This window comes from Haliaeetus albicilla, chromosome 26 (assembly GCF_947461875.1).
Source record: "Haliaeetus albicilla chromosome 26, bHalAlb1.1, whole genome shotgun sequence".
Taxonomy (NCBI): domain Eukaryota; kingdom Metazoa; phylum Chordata; class Aves; order Accipitriformes; family Accipitridae; genus Haliaeetus; species Haliaeetus albicilla.
This window is the reverse complement of record NC_091508.1, coordinates 10482805-10502887: the sequence shown is the minus strand read 5'-3', so window position 1 is coordinate 10502887 and position 20083 is coordinate 10482805. Positions and strand designations below refer to the sequence as shown.

Below are 20083 nucleotides of genomic sequence, written 5' to 3'. Positions count from 1 at the left end.
GCTGCTCCCCCAGCGGCCCGGCCCGTGGGGACCCCCAGCCCCCGGCCGTGACCCCGGCTTTGACCCCGGCCCTCCCGGCCTGCAGCTCCCGGAGGCCGCCGCCTGGCCCGGCTCCAGGCCGGCCGCGGTGCCCGCCTGACCCCGCCGCCCTCCCGCCCCCGCCGCTTCCCGGCAGAGCGGCCCCCGCCGGACCGGCACCATGGTGGCCCTGGGCACCCTCCTGCTTCTCAGCCTGCTCCTGACGGCCCCGCCGGGGCTGGGGCAGGGGCCGGCGCGGCGGCGGCGGCCGCCCCCTCCCCAGAGCCCCTTGGAGAAGGTGGCGGCTCAGGAGGAGCTCGGCCTCCCCCAGGTGAGGGGCCGGGGCCGGGCGGGTCTGTGGGCACCCGTCCGTCCCCCGCACCGGGGCTGGGGGCACAGCCTCGCGCTCGGGGCCCCAGGGGCTGCAGCCTGTCCCCCTGCGTGTCCCCCTCCAGCTCTGACCCCACAGCATTCCCCTGGCCCGCAGCATCGTCATCCCCCAGACCTGCCCTTGCAGCCTGTCCCCCAGCCCGAGCCCCCCGGCGCAACCCCATGCCACAGTGGGGGCCACAGGAGCCCAGCTCAGCCCCCGAGCGCTGCCCACAGAGCTGCCCCACAAGGCAGGCACGGGGGCCGAAGCCTTGCCAGGGACCCCCAAACTGGCCGGCTGCCGTCCAGCCAGCCCCCCAGCTCCTGCAGCCACCTCTATCCTCAGCCCGGGGGACGGTGCAGCCATTCTCAGTCTTGGGTTTGGCACTCGCGCCCTGCCGCGGTGCTGGGCACGGCCCCCAGCCAGGGCTGGGGTTGAGCTTGGGGCTCTGCCAGGTGGTCCGAGCTGGGGCCACGGGGTCTGGGCGTGGGAGCGGAGGAGTGCTTGCACACCACACACCCAGGGCTGCACTGGGGTGCTTGCAGCCTGGCTGGCAGTGTGAGGCACGGGCACATGCCTCGGGCACCCCTTCCCCACAGCCCCCCTGCTCCAGCCTGTCCCTGTGCCAGGCTCCTATCTGTCCTGCTCTGTCCCACCCACCAGCTCCCGAACAAGGGCAGTGGTGCCCTGTTGGCACACCAAGGGGCCAGGCTGTGGGCAGAGGTGCCAGGTGAGGGGAGACAGCACAAAAGAAGGGTGCTTGGGGTGGTGGGTGCCCAGGGCAGCAGGGTGGTGGCCCCTTGAGGCAGTGGCCCGGTAAGACCGTGCCACCCCTGTGCCATGCAGCTCGCAGGGAGGTGGTTCCTGGTCAGCATGGCCTCCCGCTGCAGCTACCTGGCAGAGCACAGCCACCAGCTGGAGGCCACAGCAGTGACAGTGACCGTCCCGGACGGGCAGAGCCTGGCCATCAGCACCTTCAGGAAGCTGTGAGTGATGTCAGCCACTGAGGCCGCAGGCAGGGACAGGGACGGGGACGCTGCAGGCAGGTCGGAGCAGGGCTGGTGCCCTGGGATGGGGGACCCTGGGTGGGACAGGGACGCCGCAGGCAGGTCAGAGCAGGGCCAGTGCCCTGGGATGGGGACGGGGGACGCTGGGTGGGACAGGGACACTGCAGGCAGGTCAGAGCAGGGCCAGTGCCCCGGCCATGGGCTCCAAGGAGGATAGAGCTGCCCTGGAGCAAAGTGTGGGTGGGATCTCCTCTGGGATGTTTTGTGGTAGAAGCCCTGGCCACGGCAGGCTGGCACTCTGCCACCCTCACAGCCACCAGTCTGGGGTGGGCTTGGGCTGCCCAGGCTGGGCAGGGTGGGGGGCAGCCAGGCTGGGGAAACTGAGGCACTGAGCAAGCACGTGGTCAGTCCATGGCCACCCAGCCAGGGACAGGCTCTCAGGCCACCCCAGCGACAGCATGGCTGAGGAGGGGGATCTTCAGCACATCCTTGGGCACTTTACCTCGGCCCGGGGGGGTCTGAGGGGCTGAGCCAGGCTCAGAGCTGCAGGGAGGGGGCAAGAACTCCTCAGACTCAGCAGGTTTTTGGGCTCTGCATCTCTCACTGTGTCTCCATGGGGCTCTGGGACACCCCTTTGCAGCATCTCCCTGGGGAGAAAAGTCCCAAGGAAACAGGTCCCATATGTGCCCTGGCAAGTGGGGCGGGCAGGGACCTGGGCTGGATCCTCCCCAGCCTGTGCGAACAACCTCCTCCTCTCCCCATACAGGGATGGGATGTGCTGGGAAATCAAGCAGCGGTACCTCCCTGCCCAGGCCCACGGACGCTTCCTCCTGAAGGGTGAGGGAGGCCTGGCTGGGGTGGCAGGGGGGCTGCAGGGACCAAAGCGCTGGAGCCCCCCACTCCTGCTCTTGGCGGGGCTTTGGTACTGGTGTCCTCCCTCCCAGTGCCCTCCCAGTATCCCACCTCTGGGGTCTCAAAGTACCCCAGTGCTGGATGCCATCACAGGCAGCACCATGGGCTGGCACCAGCTGGTGAAGAATGGCACCCTGTGGGGCTGCACCCACTCTGGCCCTGATTTTCACCCCTTGTATACCCCACTCCTGGTGAAATTAGGTCCAGGGGCTAACTGGGCTTAACTAGGACTAACTGGGGCTGCCCTCTGCCACAACTGTCTTTCCCCAGGCCATGGCTATGGCAGCAAGGTGGACATGGTGGTGGGCGAGACAGACCACAGCAGCTACGCCATCCTCTATTACCAGAAGGGCCAGAGCATCTCCGTCAAGCTCTATGGTGGGTCAGCACCCGGGGGCTTGTGGCAGATGAAGGACGGGGGCAGCAGCAGGGTGGGAAACCTGTGCTGGGCTCTGGGGCTGCCTGCCAGAGCCCCAGAGGACCCAACATAGGGGATGGGGTCTCCCCATGGGGCCCGGTGCCCAAATGGAGAGTTTTGTCCTCAAACGCTGCAGGGGGGGCCGATCTGGGAACCGGCTTTCTGAGCTGAAAGAGCCCTTGGCCAGGAGCTTTGCTGTGGGTGGCACAGGGAGCTTTGGGGCAAGGACAGGCAGGGCTCGAGGCTGCTGATGGCGTCTCCCTCCCCCCGCAGGACGGACCAGCCGGGTCAGCGATGCCATCATGGACAAGTTTGAGCAACGTGTCAGGGCTGTGGGTCTGAGTGAAGACATGACCTACTACTTCCCCACATATGGTGGGTGGCACACGGTCCCCTGGGAGCAGAGGGCACCTGTGGAGGGGGCTGCACCCAGGAGGGGCCTGGCAGTGGGGGCTGGGGCCCTCCAGCATGGGGAGGGGGTTTGAGCAGTTTGTGGCCCTGTGTCACCCACAGCAGGGCAATGTGTGGGGTCTGTCCCCATGCTGCTGCCACCCCAGGGACAAAGATGAAAGGACAGGACTGTGCCCCGCAGTGTCCCCCGGGTGCACAGTCTGGGGGTTATGAGTACCCAGGCTCTCTCTTTTGCAGGGTTTTGTGACTCTGCGGATGAGTTTCACGTCCTTGATGGTGAGTTGTGGATCCCAGGTGATGCGCTGGGTCCCCACCATGCGCTGGGCTTAGTCCCAGGCCAGGCACCGCAGCAGCTCTCCTTGCCCTTGCTGTGGGCTGGGCATGCCAGGCTGGACCCACACCACACCACAGCCGAGTGGTCCTGCCCCAGGAGCGCAGGGGAGGTGGTCTGGCATGAGGGATCCATGCCAGACCATCATGTAGGACAGGTCCCTCCATGCCCTTGTGTGGGGCGAGGAGGTGGCAGACCATCACCCAGGATGGGCATCAGGTGCACCCTGGCTAAGCCAAGCCCCATTTGCCCCCTACAAGGGTCAGGCTGGGCTTAGTGGGGTCTATATTGGTGTTTGCCGGGGTGAGGGCTGGTCTGGGATGGTGTGACCTGGGACAGAGACACCCTGGGGTGAGGGCTGGGGTCCCCGGGGACAGCTCCATCACTTGTCATTGGTGCTGAGGGAGGCAGAGGTGGGTCTCCAGCCCTGGTGCTGGGCTTGGACATCTCCCTAGCCCCTCAGCACTTCTCTTTCCCTTCCAGAAACAAAGCCGTAGGTGCAGACGGTGTTGCCAGGAGGTCCCCAGAGCTCGGCCCTTGCCTCATCCAGCCATCCATAGCCATGCAGGACTTAGCTGGGGTTTGGCTAGACCCTGCTGCTGCTCCACAGCCCTGGAGCCAGCCCCAGAGCTTGTGGGCTCCTCCAGCTGCACTGGCACCTGTGCCTGTCCTTGTCTTGTACCCCTGCAGCTTTGTGTCACCCTTCTGCTCTATGCCCTGGTGTCCTGCAGCAGCCAGCAACACCCCAATAAATGCCTCAGAGAAAGGTCTGTCACCCCTTGATCTGCCCGAGCAAGGCCAGCGCTGCCTCCACCCCTGGACTGCTGGTGCCCTGGCACCATGCTCCCAGCCCAGGGCGTGCCGGGGGGGGGTCCTGGGGGGGCCATGCAGCCCCCACCACGCAGCTCCATCATCCTCTCCCTGAGCCTCAACCCAACCATGGGGGCAGTTCCCGATTCACTCTTGGGTGCTGTAGTGCACGTGAGTTTGCCTGGTGAGTGAGAGAAAGCCCTGAGTGCCCAGCACAGTGTGGGGAAAAGCACTGTGCCTGGTGCTGTGGGGCCGCATGGGTTTGGGGGGTGCTGGGGACCGGTGCAGCATCAGCCCTTCCCCCAGGACAAACCAGGAGATCCCTCAGGGACCCCAGAGGAGGAAGCCTTGGCCCCCAGTGGTCCTGCTGGTCCCCAGGGCCTCTGAGGCAGTGAAACACCCTGTTCCCCTGTCCTAGCCCTGCGGACTGCATTCCGCAAAGGGCTGCTGCCTGGGCCAGACCCCTGCCTGTGAGGGCTTCCCAAAGCCTGCCTGTACAGCCAGCACCCAGCTGGAAAGCCAGGCAGGGGATGTCCTTTGCACGCTCCGAGCATGCTGCGGGGGCTATGGGGGCTTGGACCAGGGGTGCAACCAAGGGAGAGGGGCTGCAGCGCCTTGCAGGACCACTCTCCCCTGCGTGTCCAGCCTGGCTGAGGCTGTCCTGCCACGCGCCTGGGCCAGGATGTTTTGGGTGAGTGGTGCCAATTCCCCAGCGCAGGCTGGGTGGTGGGAGGGGATGGGGAGCAGCCCCCAGCAGCAGGCTGCTGCGGTGCCCTGGCCACCCCGCAGCCCCTGGGGCGGTGAGCAGCCCTCTGCCCCCAGCGCCAGCATTTTGCAATCTTAGTGGAAACTGGTAACACATGTTGTTTATCAGGGACTTATGTAAGGCTCTGCCACGTGACTTGCCCGAAGCCAGCCCCTGTCCCCGCTGCCCACATGTGGGGCAGTCATGTCTGGCCACGCTCGCAGGCCCTCCAGGCCGCCTGGTTGAGCCTGGCAGAGTCGGGGTGTTATGGATCCAGCTCACTTTCTGCCCTGCACCCACCTGCACCCCAGAAGTGGCTGCACTATGGTGGGGCTGTGGCAGGGCGATGGGAGGCGAAGGGAGACTTGCCTCCCTGCCCTGGGGAGCTGGGCTGGTCCCCAAAGACCCCCCTTGTGCCCTGGAGCCTGGCTCAGCCCAGCCCGCGTTTATCTGGTGTGAACCCATTTCTGGGGTGCAAACGCCCGGGTTGTGCCTAAGGGTCTGTGTCCAGGCACCACGGTGATCCACAGCCCAGGTACCTCCATCATCCCCATGCCCCCCAGCCCCAGCAGTGGGCTCAGCCTGCCCCACGCTACCGGTGGTGCCCATGTGTGCCCCCACATGCCTCCATGCTCCAGCTTTGTCACCCAGCTCCTTGGGCCGGCCCCCAGCTTTGCCACCCCCAGAAGAGCTGGGAGAGTGGGCACCACCTGGGCAGCCCATCCTGCTGCTGGGCAGGGCAGGGAGCCAGGGATACCCGGGTAGCAGGGGGGCTTTGTGTCCCTGCCCCAGCACAAAACCACAGGAACACCCATGGGTGCTCTGTGCCTCTGATGCCCGATGGAGAGAGCTCCTCCTGGCACCCTGCACCTCAAGGGTGGGCTCAGACAGAGGCTGAGCCCGCAGCCCAGCGTGCGTAGGGGCCCCAGCCAGGCTCTCGTGATGCTTGGTCCTGCCCAGCTCAGCTTTTGTTTTGTTTTCATAAATCCGCAGAGCTGGGGCCGGCCTGGCCCCTGGCGTGTGGTGTGCAGGGGCAGGCCAGGCTCGCAGCTGGGTGCAGGGAAGGGAATGTGCTGGGGCGGGCGGGCACGGTGGGCTGCCAGAGGAAAAAACCAGCTGTTGCGAAAACATGCTCCTTACATAAAGTTCCTTGGCAGGGCCGTGCCACAGGGAGAGCCGCCGGGCTGATGCTCTGCCCGGCACCGCCAGCCCTGCCCAACCTGTGCCAGACTCACGGGTGCTGCTGCTAACACCCAGTGTTCATCCCCAGCCCTTAACCTGTGGGTGCTCAGGGTGTCCCCAAATTAAGGGGGGGCAGCTCGGCATCTGCTGGTGACACCAAACCAAGGGAGAGGATGTCTCCCAGCCCCTCTTGGCAAAGGGCTTAAGGTGGCATGGGGTGGATGAAGCACTGGGTGTCCATCTGGCTGCGTGCTGGTCCCCAGGGAGCTGGGCATCGGGGCTGCCTGAAGCTGGGGTCTGGCTTCCTCCCAACACCCCCAGCCCCCCAGCTCGCCATCGGCGTGCACCAGAGCTGCACCGTGGTGGGACACACCCGGACGGGTGGCGGGGCCAGCTGAGATGCTTCCTTGGGTGATGCAGGGACTTGGGTCAGGGCAAGGCAGGGGGTCCTGCAGGAGCACCCAAAGGTGCCCATGAGTCCCATGGGTTGGGCCAGGACCTGGCAGGCACTTGACATTCCCTCCACCTCATCTGGGCCCCTCTCTGAGTCTGAGTGATACCATCCTGCAAGGATGGGGCAGCCAGCAAGCCCTGGCCTCTAGTCCTGGCCCCCTGCCCATGCCTGTGGGCAGCCCCAGCTGCCTGCATTGGCCCCTGGCTCTGCAGCGCTGGGGGCAGGGACGGCTGCCGCGCTGGCTGCAAGCTGTATTTTTGCTGCAGAGCAGTTTGGCACCCCAAAGCAAACATGTCATATCAACAGGAGGGAAACATTTGCAGGTTCCCCTGCCTGCCCTTTGGCTTCGGCGCTCGCCCCTGCTTGCATAACGGCAAGGGGGGGGAGGCAGGGCTGGCCCCCCCTGGGGCCACCACACAGCCTGCCCATAAATAGGGGCTTGCCTGACTCTCCGGCACTGCAGCATTCTGCCTGCTCTTCTCGCTCGGCTCGGCTCAGCTTGGCTCGGCGAGAGACATGCACGCCACGCTGCTCGGAGTCCTGGGGCTGGTCCTGCTCGGGGCACTGCATGCACAGGACAGCGTTCCCGTGCAAACCGACTTCCAGCAGGACAAGGTGACCCAGCCCGGCCGGCATCACCTCCGTGGGGGTTTGGGGTCTTTCGGGGGTTCCTCACCCTGAAAATGTGCGGAGATGGTGTTGCAGGTGGATTTGGGACCAGGCTGGCCCTGGCACTGGGAGGGGCAGGGTGGCGGGTGCACCCGCAGCCCCCTGTCCCTGGGGAGCCCCCGGGGCCTGGGTTCAGTGGCTCTGGAGGGGGTGCAGGGTCCAGGCTCCAGTCTGTGGGGCAGGACCGAGTAGGTGTGGAGCCACGCCATCTCCTGTGCTGTGGGTATAGCTGCAGAGGGATTTTATAGGGGGGACTGAGAAAAGCAAGCTCAGATTGGCAGGCAGCGCGAAGATGGGCCATGGACCCCCCTCCCCAACACGGATCCCACCCCTCCAACCCAGGGTCCCAAAAAAACAAGGGCTGCTGTGCTGGGGTGTCCCCCACACCCCTCTGCCCTCCCAGCCCCTGGGTGCTGGCAGGCTCGGGGTGCTTGCACTCCCCTTCCTCCCCCCATGATGGGCAGGACCCAGAGCAGGACAGGCCCAGCCTGGCTGCACGTTGGGGGGCCTGGCCCCACAGCACTGGGGTCCCACTGAGCCAGGGCAGGGGCCATGCTGCCTGGTCCTCCAGGGAGCCCCCAGAGGGGTCCTGGGGGACACAGTCACCCCAGGGAGGTGATGGGGATGGAGGCATGTCGTGCAAGGATGGAGGTCTGGCATGGTCTGCAAGGGTGGTCCCAGCACAGCCCATCTCCAAGGCCAACAGTTCCCCTCTGGGTGCGCCAAGCTGGGTAGCCCCAGGGACCGGGCTGGGATGAGCTCTGCTGGCCCCAGGGTCCTGACGCCTCCTCGTGCCTGCAGATGGATGGAAATGGCATCTCAGAGCCACGCAGTCCTGTCACCCCTCCGCGGGCTTGGGGCGAAGAGGAAGGAAATACCCCAAGTGCCAGGCAGCAAAGGGCATGTTGTAAACCAGGGCTCTCCTGGACACTGGGTTTTGTGGATGCTGAGAGCTGTAGCAGTTCCCTGGGGGATGAGGACCCCAGGATGCCATCCTGCCATGGAGTGCAGGCTGTCAGGAGAGGGGGAAGTGGCCTGGCCTGGGGCTGGCAGGTGGCCAAGGGGCGAGATGGGGTCTGTGCCTGGCTGGCGACTGAGCGGAGGTTGTGTGCAGCTCACGGGGAGATGGTACAGCATCGGCCTGGCGTCCAACTCCAACTGGTTCAAGGAGAAGAAGCACCTGATGAAGATGTGCACCACAGTCATCTCTGTCACTGCAGATGGGAACCTGGAGGTCACCTCCACCTACCCCAAGTACGGGCATGGGGATGGGGTGGGCAAGCAGGGGGTGCTCCCCCATGGTGCCATGCCTGGGGCTATGTGTGGGCTGGAGCATCCCCCCCAGCCCCTCTGATGTCCTCGTGCTGCAGGGGTGACCAGTGCGAGAAGAGGAACAGCCTTTACATTAAGACGGAGCAGCCGGGGCGGTTCAGCTACAGCAGCCCACGTGAGTGCCCGGCTCCCAGCCCATCCTCCTGCGGGGCAGCTCCTGATGTGCCCACAGCTCTCAGCCCATCCTTGCTGTTGTGTATCCCTGCTCCTACGCTCGCCAGAGCACCTCAGGGCTGGCTCGGTGCCCGGGGCTGAGCAGTGCCCTCCCTGTCTCCCACAGGCTGGGGCAGCAAGCACGACATCCGTGTGGTGGAGACCAACTACGAGGAGTATGCCTTGGTGGCCACCCAGATCTCCAAGAGCACCGGCTCCTCCACCATGGTGCTGCTCTACAGTACGTCTGCCCCAGGACCCCTGTGCCACCCACCCCACCACCACCCTGGGACCCTCCGGGATGTGCTCTGTGGGGGATCTCTCCTATGGAAGAAGGGCAGCAGCATCTCCCAAGCTGGGGTGACCCATGGGATGGCTGGGTCAGGACCCCCTTCCTGGGGAACCTGTCCCTTGATGGGCTGCCCATGCCCCAGGGCAGCGTGACCCCTCACTGAGGGGTGCAGTGGGGGGGGCTGCCTCTCACCCTGCTCTTGGCTGCAGGCCGGACGATGGAACTCAGTCCCGAGCGCCTGGAGAGGTTCACCCAGTTCTCCAGGGAGCAGGGCCTGACGGATGAAGAGATCCTCATCCTGCCTCGGACGGGTGAGCACAGGCAGTGGGAGAGGCTGGGGGCACGGGGGGGGCACTGGGGAGCAGGGGGTGAGGTACCATGGGGGGCTGAGAGGGAGGAGACCCTCCTGGCTTGTCCCTGCCTCCCTGTGGGGCCAGCACAGGGCCAGCAATGGGGTGACCCCATGTAGGGTCCCTGGGGGGGGAGGGGCAGTGGTCCCCCAGCCCCTGGAGGAGCTGATCACCGCTTTTCTTCCTCCTGCAGACAAATGCATGGCAGATGCTGCCTAGGTGAGTCCTGCCTTTGCTGGGGCTCAGACCAGCCCTGCGAGAGGGTACGGGGGGTGCTCAGAGCCGCTCCACCCCACAGAGTCCCCATCCCCTTCCCGGCCACCCCAGGCTGCTCCTCTTGCTGGGGTCCCCCTTACCCCTGGCGGGGATCCCCCAGCCTGTCCCCATAGGGTGGCTCTTTCGTTGCCTGAGGCCCTGGGTGGTGGGTGCCCACCCACTCAGTGCAGGGCTGGCAGGGCTGATGTCCTCCCCCATCTCCCCAGCTCAGCCGCCCTCGCCCCTCCATCTCTTCCAGGCAGACCCACCAGCTGCTGCCAGCCAGAGCCCCGAGAGCACCGTGAGCTGGTGGCTGTCCTGTCTCGTCCTGTCCCCAGCGCATCCCCAGCACCGCAGCAGCCTTTGCTCCCTGCCTTCACACCCCACACCTGTATCCCTGTCCCCATTAAAGCCCGTATAAAACCAGCCCCCTGCCCTTGTCTGCTGGGTCATCGCGGGGGGGAGCCCCAATAGGGTGATGGGGAGGGGGAAGCACATCTGGTGGCAGTGGGCCAGGCTGGGGCTGGTGCCAGAGGTCAGGGCTGATCTCAGTTCCTGGCTATGGGGCCGCCAGGGTGGGACCCCCTGTGCACTTGCAACCCCATGCCATGGTGCCGCCTGGCCACCAAACCTGCCCCATCCAGGGAGAAGGGAACCCTGGGGCTGGGATTTGCTGGCGGGATCTGCTCCCATCTGCCCCGTCCAGCACCTTGGGCTACCCCAGCCTCACAGACTCAGTTTCCCTGCTGAGGAGCAGGCTGGCAGCGTGGGGATGGGGTGATGGGCAATTGCAGGGGGGGTGTCTCCAAAAATTTTGGGAAGGATGGACGTGAACCAGAGTGATGGCAGTGAGTGCTGGACATGGCTCAGCCCTCGCTGCCTGCCTGCTCTCCACACCATGAGCCCAGACCATCTCTGGGAGCAGGGGCTGTGCCTGCTGCCAGCAGCCTGGGAAGGCACAACCCCTTCTGGGGGGCACCAGGCTGTGGCTCAACCCTGGGCTAAAACACTGGCCCAGCTGTCCTCCTCCTTGAGGCAGGATCCATCCCAGCCCTGTCAGACCCTGGGGCCAGTGGGCAACAGCAAGGAGGGGGGCACTGGGGCAACTTTATTCCCTTCCCCCAACATGGCACCAGGCATGGGGCATCGCCTGGTCCCCAACGTGCTCCAGGCTGGGTCTCACACAAGGCTGCATTCATCTGGGACTGGGCAATTAAAGGGGGAAGGGGCCAACGCTGTCACCTAACACGGGTACAATTATTCCTTCTCTTGTGTAACCTGTTGCATAAAGCCAGGGCGGGCAGGGGTTGTTGCCAGTGGTGGGGGCTATAAAAGTGGGTGCAGGAAGAGGCAGGTCTGTGCAGCTTCTCCTGCCTGCATCTAGCCCCCGGAGCAAGGATGACGGCGGTGCTGCTGAGCCTGGCGCTGGCTCTGCTCTGCCTGCTGCAGGCAGGGGCCGAGGTCCCTGTGCAGCCGGGCTTCAACATCGAAAAGGTAATGGCACAGGGTGCCCTCCCGGCTGGTCCTGCATGGGCTGGAGGGGCTGGCTGGGGCAGGGTGCCCATGCTGCATCCCCGGGCACGGCTGGGCACCCCCAGGCACCCTGGGCAGCTTCCGTGAGAGCATGAATGCCTGCGCAAAACTGGGTTAGTCCTGGCCAGCTCCTGCCCACTGTGGCCAGACCCAGTGGTGGCCCTGCTGCAGGGACACGAACACCCGGGGCCATGATGCCCCCAACTGTGCAGTGCTTCCCCAGCGAACATGGGCCAGACCCTGCGCCTGCCCTCCTGGCACGGGGCGGGGCAGGGTGTCCTGCACACAGGTGGGTGGCAGGTCCCCATGTTAGGCTGGCTGGTCCCCACAGAGGGTGGCAGTTCCCCCACTGCTGGCTGGCAGGTTCCTACAATGGTCTGTCAGGTCCCCCGTGGTGGGTGGCAGGTTCCCCACCATAGGCTGGCAGGTCCCCACAGAGGGTAGCAAGTTCCCACAGAAGGTGGCAGGTCCCCCACTGCAGGCTGGCAGGTCCTCTATGGTGGGTGGCAGGTCCCCCTGGCAGGTGGCAGGTCCCCATGGCTTTCCCCAAACCCCACTAGTGATGTCCTGCTGCAGTTTGCAGGGATGTGGCATGTCGCAGCTGCCGTTTCCAACTGCTCTGTGTTCCTGAAGATGAAGGACAGGATGAAGTCGTCCATCGCCACCATCAGCTTCACGCCGGAGGGGGACCTGGCTATGAAGCTTGTCTGGCCCCTGTGAGTGCCCATCATGCTCGCCTTGTCCCAGTTGGGCAAGAGGACTCCCCTCCCCACCAAGGGAACACCCTCCCACGGACCTGCTGCCCTGCCAGCGCCTGGTCCTGCCTGTGCCCTGGCACATCCCCTGGGTGGGCTGGGCTCCCCCCTGCCCCACCGCCCCGCTGGCCTCCCACGTGGCGTCCAGTCATGTTTGGTGTTTCTATTTTCCCTCTTTAGGCTGGACAGATGCCAAAAGTTTGAGCTGCTCTTCCAGCGAAGCGGGCAGGCAGGGCACTACATGGGTATGTGTGGATGGGGGGAACGGACCCATGGACACCCTGAAATGGAGGGTGGGTATCACTGGTCCCCCATGCCCAGGGAGCAGTGGGAGGCGGGTTTGGCCCCTCTTCCTCCATTGCTCAGCAAGAGGTCATGCTGCGGCTCTGCCAGATCGCGCAGGGGTTCCTTTCTCATACCCACCTCAGGCAAATCTGGGGCTCAGGCCCTGAGCCGTGAGCCCCAGCATGGGCCACCAAGGTGCTCAGGCTGTGCCATGTTGCCCAACCGGGCACTGTCTGGGGTCCTTTAGCAGCACTAGAGAAGAGAGACCTGCGTGTGATGGAGACGGACTACAGCTGCTACGCCATCGTGCACGAGCTCCAGCAGAGTAGGCAGGAGCCCAGCACCGCACTGCAGCTCCTCAGTGGGTGTCAGGACTGGGGACGGGCACCCACGGCTCCCTGGGGAGGGATACGGGCACCAGCAGGGGACAGGGGCTGGGGTCCCCACCACCTCCCAGGGACGCCAATGTCAGCACCCAATGTCCTGGCACCCAGGGAATTAATTTTGGGGTGAATGAATCCTTGCACCAAAAATATCCCTGGTTCATCCCCAGTCCAGCTGCAGGCCCCCAGCCCCATCAGCTGCCCCACACCACCCCAGGTGGGTGGGTCACTCATCCCAAGGGGCTTGTGCCCCTTTGCTGCCAGCCCAGGGCAGCTGTGGGTTGCCCAGTGTCCACCCTCCACGCCCATGGCTTTGCCTTTGCCCTTCCCTGGGGTCCTATCACTGCCCTGTGGGAGCTGGACCCCTGGTGTGGGGCTCGCTGCTAGGTCCCCTCACACTCACTAGCCCCCGCTTTGGGTGTCTGGCTGCAGCGAGGGAGCAGAACATGAGCCCCCAGCTCCTGCAGAAGTTCAAAGAGCTCATCCCCACCGTGGGCCTGACCAAGGACATGCTGGCCATCCTGCCCAAGTCAGGTGAGTGCCAGGAGGGCACGGGGTGACATGCACAGCCCTTCTGCATGGGCACGCTGCGTGGGGACTCAGGGCACTGCACATGGTATGTATGCTCACCCCTCTCTTTGCTTTTCAACAGATCAGTGCACCTAGGCCATCAGGTGAGTGTGGCTGGAGGAAGCCGGGTCTCTCTCCTGGCATGGCCTCGGCTAAGCAGGGACTCGCAGCACCCCAGGGAGGCCCCCACCTGCCTCGGGGCTCTGCATCACATTGCCTTTCCCCTGCTCTAACTGCTTGTCCATCTGTCCTGCCTCCCTGCAGCTGTAGGGGCCAACACCAGGGCCATCTGTCCTCCAGACCTGGTGGAAACAGGGCTCTGCTCCCACCTCTGTGGCGCCCCGTCTCGTCCTCCCCAGCCAGGCTCTGCCGGACCCACTGCCCTGCACCAGGATCATGCCTCACCCTCCTAAATAAATAGGTGCAGAAGCTGCACCAGAGCTCGGTGCTTTTGTTGGCAGGAGCAGGGGTGCTGCTAGGGTCCCCAGGCACCCTGACCCAGCGGTCCTGGATCTGACCCTTTCTCTCAGCACCCCAGGGGTGTTGGGGGGCTCCATTGTGGTGTTATTTGCTGCGCCCAGCATGGGGAGGATGGGGAGCAGAGGATGGAGAAGGTGCAGTGGGGTAGCTGGTAGGGATGTGGGCAGGGGAGAATCGAGCTGGGATGAACAGGGGTTTATGCACCTTGGCTCGTGGGGAGCAGGTCTGGGTTGCCCAGCCCTGCCTGCATGGGCTCTGACTCCCAGCAGGCAGCTCGTCCCCAGGACACCCCGTTCTTTGCTCAGTCCCCCTCCAGGGCCACCCAGGCAGGAGTGGCACTGTGCCATGACTGCCCAGGGTAAATGCACGGCAGGACTGGGACCCCCATGCCTGTCTCCCATCCCCCTTTGTCCCCCCATCTGCCCACTGACCAAGGCAGGACCATGCTGCCATGAGTCCCAAGGGCAGCATCCATCTGCCTCCACCTCCTGTAGAGTGGAGGCAGCCCCTTATCCCCCTCACTGCCCCCCTGCCCTGGAGTGGGGGTCCCTTGGTGCCTAGCCAGGCACAGGGCTGTGAGTAAGCATTACGGACCCTTTTGGGGCTGTGACCCCAGGAGCCTGCCAGATCCAGGGTACAGGAGACATCACACCCTGGGAAGGAGGGGACACACTCCCACAGTGACACAAACCCCTCCTTCTGCCTGCCCTGCTATGGGTGCACCCCACTTTGTGGACCCTGTGTGCCCCACAGCAGGTGGGTGACCCCTGTGGGGTCAGGTCATGCTGGCAACGTGCAGACACCTAAGTGTGGGCACAATCCCAGCGGCAGCCTCGGGGCAGATGCCAGCCTGGCCAGAGGGATGGGTCACTGAGCCCCTTCATGACGGGTCACGGGGTGACGGTGCTGCCATAGCCCATGCCAGGAAGGACCTCCCCACTCCTCCCGGCAGCCCTCTGGCAGCCAGCTGGGAAACAAAAGCGCTCTTTGTTCTTTCACGAGCAACTAAGGAAACCGGGAAAATCCTAAATTTCAGCACTGGTGCAACAGCTCCTGCAACCCCGCTTCTCAGCCCCTTCTTGGAGCTTGCAGGCACTTCCCTTCTTCCGCAAGACAGGAGGCTGTTTACCCTGAGGTGACTTCAACCCTTCAAAACCACCACCTTGCCCAAGCCAACACCAGCAGCATTATCCGTGCAGCTCAGCACGCAGCAGCGCGGGGGTGGGTGGAGGAGAGGGAGAGCACGACGCTATAAAGCCTGCAGCACCGGCACTGCTTTCCATCCTGCTGGTGAAGCTGGAGGAGGCTGCGGCGAGATGAGGACCGTGAGACTGAGCCTGGGGCTGGCCCTGCTCTGCTTGCTGCGTGCGGAGGCTGAGAACTTGGGGGCTGCGGGGCTGGACACGAGCAAGGTGATCTGCGGCATCCCTGGGAAGGGAAGGTGGGAGCGTGGCCTCCGGTCACCAGGGTGGGGACTGGAGAGGTGTTTTGGTACTGGGGACAGCAGGGGACACCACAGCCACCACTGGCTCTGCTGTCACACCCAGATGAGGGCAGTCACCCAGCTCCAGCGTAGGTGCCCCAGTGGGGATTTTGGTGCCTGGAGGAGATGCACGTGTCCCATAGCCTAAGGGTGTCCTGGCTCAGTCCCTGAGGACGGGGAAGCCCCTGCCTGCTCCTCCAGACTCACAGCCCACCCTTGCTACCAGATTGCAGGGAAATGGCACATTATTGCTCTGGCCTCCGACTCCGAGGGCTACCTCCAAAAGAAGGATGAGCTGAAGATGGCAATGGCCAGCATCACAGTCCTGAGGGAGGGCGACCTGAAGGTCTCCTTTGCAATTCCCACGTAAGTGCCAAGCGCGTTTCTCCACAGGCTTCACTGACCGACCTCCTCCGTGGACCTTCACCGGTGGGTCTCCACCTGGGTGCCTCCAGCCAGCACCCACCAAAGACCTGGGCAGGGAGTGAGGCAAGACCACCAGCCCCAGGGTTTAAAACAGGGGCTCAGGAGAGCTGCATCGTGGAGACCCCTTCCTCAGGGCAGGCCAGGCAGGCTCAGGGCAGCACCAGCCAGGAGTGGTCCCACCACAGATGCTGAGACACTCTACTGTTCCCAGCAGGGATGCAGCAGGGTGATAAGGGACCCTACGATTAAAGCTTTCCCAGCAGGACCAGCCTCATCCCAGAAGCTTAGAGCATGAGCAAGGGAATGGCTGTGTGACCCCACAGGACAATCCTTGGGTGCCAGCACTGTGCCCTACCAGCCCAGGCACTCATTGCTCCAAGGGTGGCATCTGTCCCCCCCCACCCTGGCCACACCAACCCATCCCTGAACAGCAAGTCCCACGTTTGGGGTAGCGACCCCAGAGCCAGCATCCCCAGGGGAAGGGGAGTCACTTCATCCCAGCCAGAGTGTCCTTCACTGTTTTGCAGACCGGAGGGATGTAAGAAACGGGAGTCGATCTACAAGGAAACAGGTGTCCCGGGTGAATATTACAGCTCTGGTGAGTCAGGAGAGCCCAGCACCCAGAACGGAGCAAAGGCACTTCCTATCATCCCTGTCTGAAGCAGCCGGTTGTCCCTGGGGACATGGCCCTCGGGGGTGCCTGCCTGCCTCTCCTGAGGTCCTGGGGGGGACATCCCTCTGTGGCCGGTTGCCAGCTGCATCCCAGGGCTGCTCCGTGCCAGGGCTGGTGTTCCACCAACATGGCAGACCCCCACACACTCCCTCCCTCTAGGAAGCTGCTCTGGGATAGGACACATTCAGACCAAGCTTAAACCCTTGGGAAAAGCAGGTTCAGTCTGCAAAGGGGCTGTGGATGGACGCTCCCAAGGGATGAAGCAAGAGTGGTTTCCCACCATCCCCAGCCCAAGTGTTAGTCTGACACTGGCCAGGCTACTCCGCTGTCTGCAGTGACCATCCCCAGACCCTCCTGCGTTCACCTTCCCATCCCTCTGCTCTGCTGTGATCTGTGGGCTCTCCCAGGCTTTCAGAGGAGCCTTAGCAAGAGGAAAAACCTCTTGGGGGGGGGGGGGAACACGACACAGAAGAAAGGGCCTGGGTGGGCCTGGCCCCTGGCATCCTGATTCACACTCTTACAGTCCTTTTGCAGTGTGGGAGTTCTCAGGACAACGTAATTAATTTTTCGCTGTCCTCCATGTCCTTTTGCAGAGGGAGGCAAAAAAACAGTGCGGGTGGTGGATACTGATGGCAAGACGTACGCAGTTATCTTTGTCTCCAGAGTGAAGGACGGGAAGACCTTACGCATGCTGAGGCTCTACAGTGCGTAGCCAGTGGCAGGCTGACCAGGGGGAACAGCTGGGAGGTGTCAGGGTGCTTCATAGTGTCCCAAGAGGCCAGGAGTCGGGGGGCCTGTGGGAGAATCCCCCGCCTCACCACTGCCCTCCTGCCCTGGGAGGGGTGCAAGAGCGGGGCTGGGGCTGCTGTGCGTCCCTGCGCAGCAGGGGAAGGGGCAGTGATTTGGGGCTGGCAGGGGAGGCTGGGGCTCAGGCTTCTGCACTGTGCTGGGAGTACATGGCCTTGGGTAAGTTGCTTGGTGAAATGGGGTGAACAGCTTGGGGTCCTGCTGTGAGGGAGGCAGAAACGGTGGGGTTGGGAACCAAAAGAGGAGACACTGTGCTGGTGCCAGGACCTCCGCTTCATCTTGTCCCCTGGGAGGGGTGTCTCATGTGCCTGTCCACCACCACCCTCCAGGACCTCCACCACTGCCTCTAGCCTCCTCTCAGGGACCGTCATCCATCCTGTCCTCACCTGGGCACACTCACCAGCTGCCCCAGAGATGCAGGGACAGGCCACAGCCTGGAGCTAACTCATGTCTTTGCCTTTAGGCAGAACCCAGCAGGTGAGCCCCAAAATCACAGCACTGTTCAAGAAGCGTGCAAGGGAGAAGAGCTTCACTGACGAGATGATCACAATGCTGCCCAGCCAGGGTGAGCACTGTCCAGCACTGTGTTGGGCTGGCTTGGGCAATATGGGGAGCCAGGACATGCCAGCAGGGACCAGCTCAGCCCATCACTGCTACCACTTTGTGGTCTGGGCTGGCAGAAGAAAGTGCTGGTAGCAAGAGGTGCTCTGGATTGGCACGTGGTGGCTTTTGCCTTGCTCAAGTTCATTCCTGGGTTGTCTGTTTTGGGTGCTAAAAGGAACTAGCCAGACCACAGCACCAGACTCACCCTTTCTCTTTATTTTCACAGAGGAATGCAGCCTCGATGAAGCGTAGGTGAGTTGCTGCTGTGCAACACAGTGTTTCCTCAGCTGGAAATTAGCCCCCGTTGGTGCCCCAGCAAGGGCCACCATGAACTCTTTGAATTACTGTGGGGGCCAAGTTGTTTGAACCTGTGCTGGAGCTTGCACCCAGGTCGGACCATTCCTTTTGGAGCTGCTCTGCAGCGGGGACCCCCATGGTGCAGCTCCCCAGCAGTGGGCAAGGGCGCTTGATCTGAAACCACTGGTTTGGTGGAGAAAGCTGCTGAGTTCATCCAGCAGTAAGGGCCAGGACACCGGCTCTTGCCAAAGGGACCTTGGAGTTGTGGACTGGCAAAACCAGCCAGAGGCTGGGTTGGTGTCTCACCATGCAAAACATGTTTGTTGTTGGTCCACCCTGGCATGTGATTTCCCACCACACCGATACACATTCAGTTGCAGGGGTTAGCTAGAAATCCATTGCTGGAGATGGCTCACCCTACAGAGCTGGGGAGAACTGGAAGAGAGCACACTGATCCTGATGGAGAGCTCTGCTTGGGCCTCTCTGTTGGCCTCCTCACCTCAAATACTCAGCCCGCCTCTCCTGGCTGTTTTCTAGGAGGTGTGGGCCAGCTAGTGGATGCTCCTGCTGAGTGATGCAAGACCCACACTCTGAAGCTCCAGGCTGCTGCTCCGCCATCCCTCTTCCGACCTCGGTGGTCAAGGCTCTGACAGGTCTCCTGCTCCTCCAGCGCAGTTGCTCCTTTTTGCCAAATAAACAGAAACTTACCCCAGAGCTTGGTGTAGCTGTCTGGGGAGAACCTGGGGTGCTCAGGCGTGTGGTCCCTTCTTTTGTCCTCCTGGGGTCTGTGGATGGTGAGGAGCCAGGGGCAATTCTGGGCTGAGCTCACCCAAGTAAGCGCAGTTTTGGAACCCAACAGTATTTTCCCTCCTGGGTGCCTCCCATGGGGCAGGACCATGGCCAGGCAGAGGTGAGGCAAGGGATGCAGTGAGGCTGGAAATCCCGTGGGCAAAACGGGCTGGGTGGAGAAAGGCTGTGTGACCTGGCCACAGAGATTGAGGTTGGAGTTTGGAGGGCTGCAACCACCACCACTATCCAACTCTCCTTACCTCTGCTCGCCCTGCTGCGATTGCAGCCCTCTGCTCCCCTGGAGCCCCGCTCGTCCACCAGCTCTTGCTGGGCCAAGGTAGGGGCAAGACTCAGCTTTGGGACCTCTCAGCCCCATGGTGCTGCAGGGCTGGTGGAAGGCGGAAGGTGGGTGTCTGAATCCTCTGGATCCAAACCTGGAGAGCTGGTGCGGGGCTGTGCATGGTCCCTGGGCACTATGCAGAGAAAAACCCCACTGGAGTCAGATTATCTGGTGGTGGTGGACATCTGCCTCTAGAGACTGTGTTCCTTTGAATTTATATTTCTGAAATCCCACGCCGTCCACCCCTTCCTGCTCTGTTCAGCTCCTCAAATCCACCTGGGAGAAGCCACAGCCCGCCCAGAGTAACTCATGTCCCCAGCAAAGCCCTGCCACCTCACTCATGCTCATCTCCAGGGCTCGGGCAATGCTTGCAGGCACTGAGGTCTGGCAGGGTAAGAAGCAGCTTGTGCCTCTCTTGGAAAAGGAATTTCCTCCAAAATCCTCTCTCCTGGCTTTTCCATGCTGCCCATCCCTGGCCAGCCTGGCTGGTCACCCAGGCATTCGTTTCAGCATGAGATCTGCCTTGCTGCTGCGTGATGGTAGCAGGTGCCCCAGGAAGGTGTCATCCCAGCAGCTGAGCACCTCAGGATGTTCCCAGGTGCTCCTTCCCCCTCCCACAGACTGGGAAAATACATTTGGGAAACTGCCTATTCTGATCTTGACACTTCACAGCAACAGCAGGTCAAGGGACCTCACTGGGACTTCCCAACCCAGCAACATCTCCACCGTCTTTGGAAGGAGCCAAGCATTTCCAGCAGGAATTCTCCCTGGCAGTTTAGCCTGGAACAGTTCAGCATTTGCCATGATCCCAAGAGCACCGGGCCCACACACAGCTTTGCCTCGAGGCTTGTTTTTGGTACATGTATCGACGCAGATGAAAACATCCCACTGCCCGCAACACCCTTCACCAAGGGCTTTGTGTGACGGGGAGTCCCGGTGTCTCCACATTG

General features: G+C 63.2%; 4 protein-coding genes across 8 annotated transcripts; all 4 read left to right on the top strand.

The window, feature by feature from the left end:
* Positions 1-49: 49 nt before the first annotated feature.
* C8G (complement C8 gamma chain) lies at positions 50-4233 on the top strand. 2 transcript variants are annotated; one of them, XM_069772176.1, is made up of 7 exons: positions 54-349; positions 1235-1374; positions 2162-2232; positions 2578-2685; positions 2999-3100; positions 3374-3412; positions 3951-4233. In XM_069772176.1, exons 1-7 carry the CDS (start codon positions 200-202, stop codon positions 3962-3964), a joined length of 624 nt encoding a protein of 207 aa, XP_069628277.1. In that variant the 5' UTR covers positions 54-199; the 3' UTR covers positions 3965-4233. The 2 variants fall into 2 exon arrangements, with proteins under 2 accessions (XP_069628278.1, XP_069628277.1); XM_069772177.1 differs by lacking the exon at positions 2578-2685 and having other exon boundaries at positions 50-349.
* A 2865-nt stretch (positions 4234-7098) lies between these two features.
* On the top strand, positions 7099-10135 carry LOC138682208 (lipocalin-like). Of its 3 annotated transcripts, none has more exons than XM_069772180.1 (7): positions 7099-7273; positions 8442-8581; positions 8698-8774; positions 8940-9053; positions 9314-9415; positions 9648-9673; positions 9973-10135. In XM_069772180.1, the coding sequence occupies exons 1-6, from the start codon at positions 7175-7177 to the stop codon at positions 9671-9673; spliced, it is 558 nt and encodes a 185-aa protein (XP_069628281.1). In that variant the 5' UTR covers positions 7099-7174; the 3' UTR covers positions 9973-10135. The 3 variants fall into 3 exon arrangements, with proteins under 3 accessions (XP_069628281.1, XP_069628280.1, XP_069628279.1); XM_069772179.1 differs by having other exon boundaries at positions 9937-10135; XM_069772178.1 differs by having other exon boundaries at positions 7100-7273; positions 9969-10135.
* Positions 10136-10288: 153 nt separating this feature from the next.
* On the top strand, positions 10289-13723 carry LOC104319466 (lipocalin-15-like). Its single transcript, XM_069772183.1, has 7 exons — positions 10289-11203; positions 11819-11958; positions 12178-12242; positions 12530-12643; positions 13098-13199; positions 13318-13339; positions 13500-13723. The coding sequence occupies exons 1-6, from the start codon at positions 11108-11110 to the stop codon at positions 13329-13331; spliced, it is 531 nt and encodes a 176-aa protein (XP_069628284.1). The 5' UTR covers positions 10289-11107; the 3' UTR covers positions 13332-13339; positions 13500-13723.
* Positions 13724-14671: 948 nt separating this feature from the next.
* LOC104315923 (extracellular fatty acid-binding protein) lies at positions 14672-18748 on the top strand. Of its 2 annotated transcripts, none has more exons than XM_069772182.1 (7): positions 14672-15127; positions 15425-15564; positions 16152-16222; positions 16891-17001; positions 17568-17669; positions 17934-17959; positions 18385-18530. In XM_069772182.1, the coding sequence occupies exons 1-6, from the start codon at positions 15032-15034 to the stop codon at positions 17957-17959; spliced, it is 546 nt and encodes a 181-aa protein (XP_069628283.1). In that variant the 5' UTR covers positions 14672-15031; the 3' UTR covers positions 18385-18530. The 2 variants fall into 2 exon arrangements, with proteins under 2 accessions (XP_069628283.1, XP_069628282.1); XM_069772181.1 differs by lacking the exon at positions 18385-18530 and adding an exon at positions 18542-18748 and having other exon boundaries at positions 14699-15127.
* The last annotated feature ends 1335 nt before the right edge of the window (positions 18749-20083 follow it).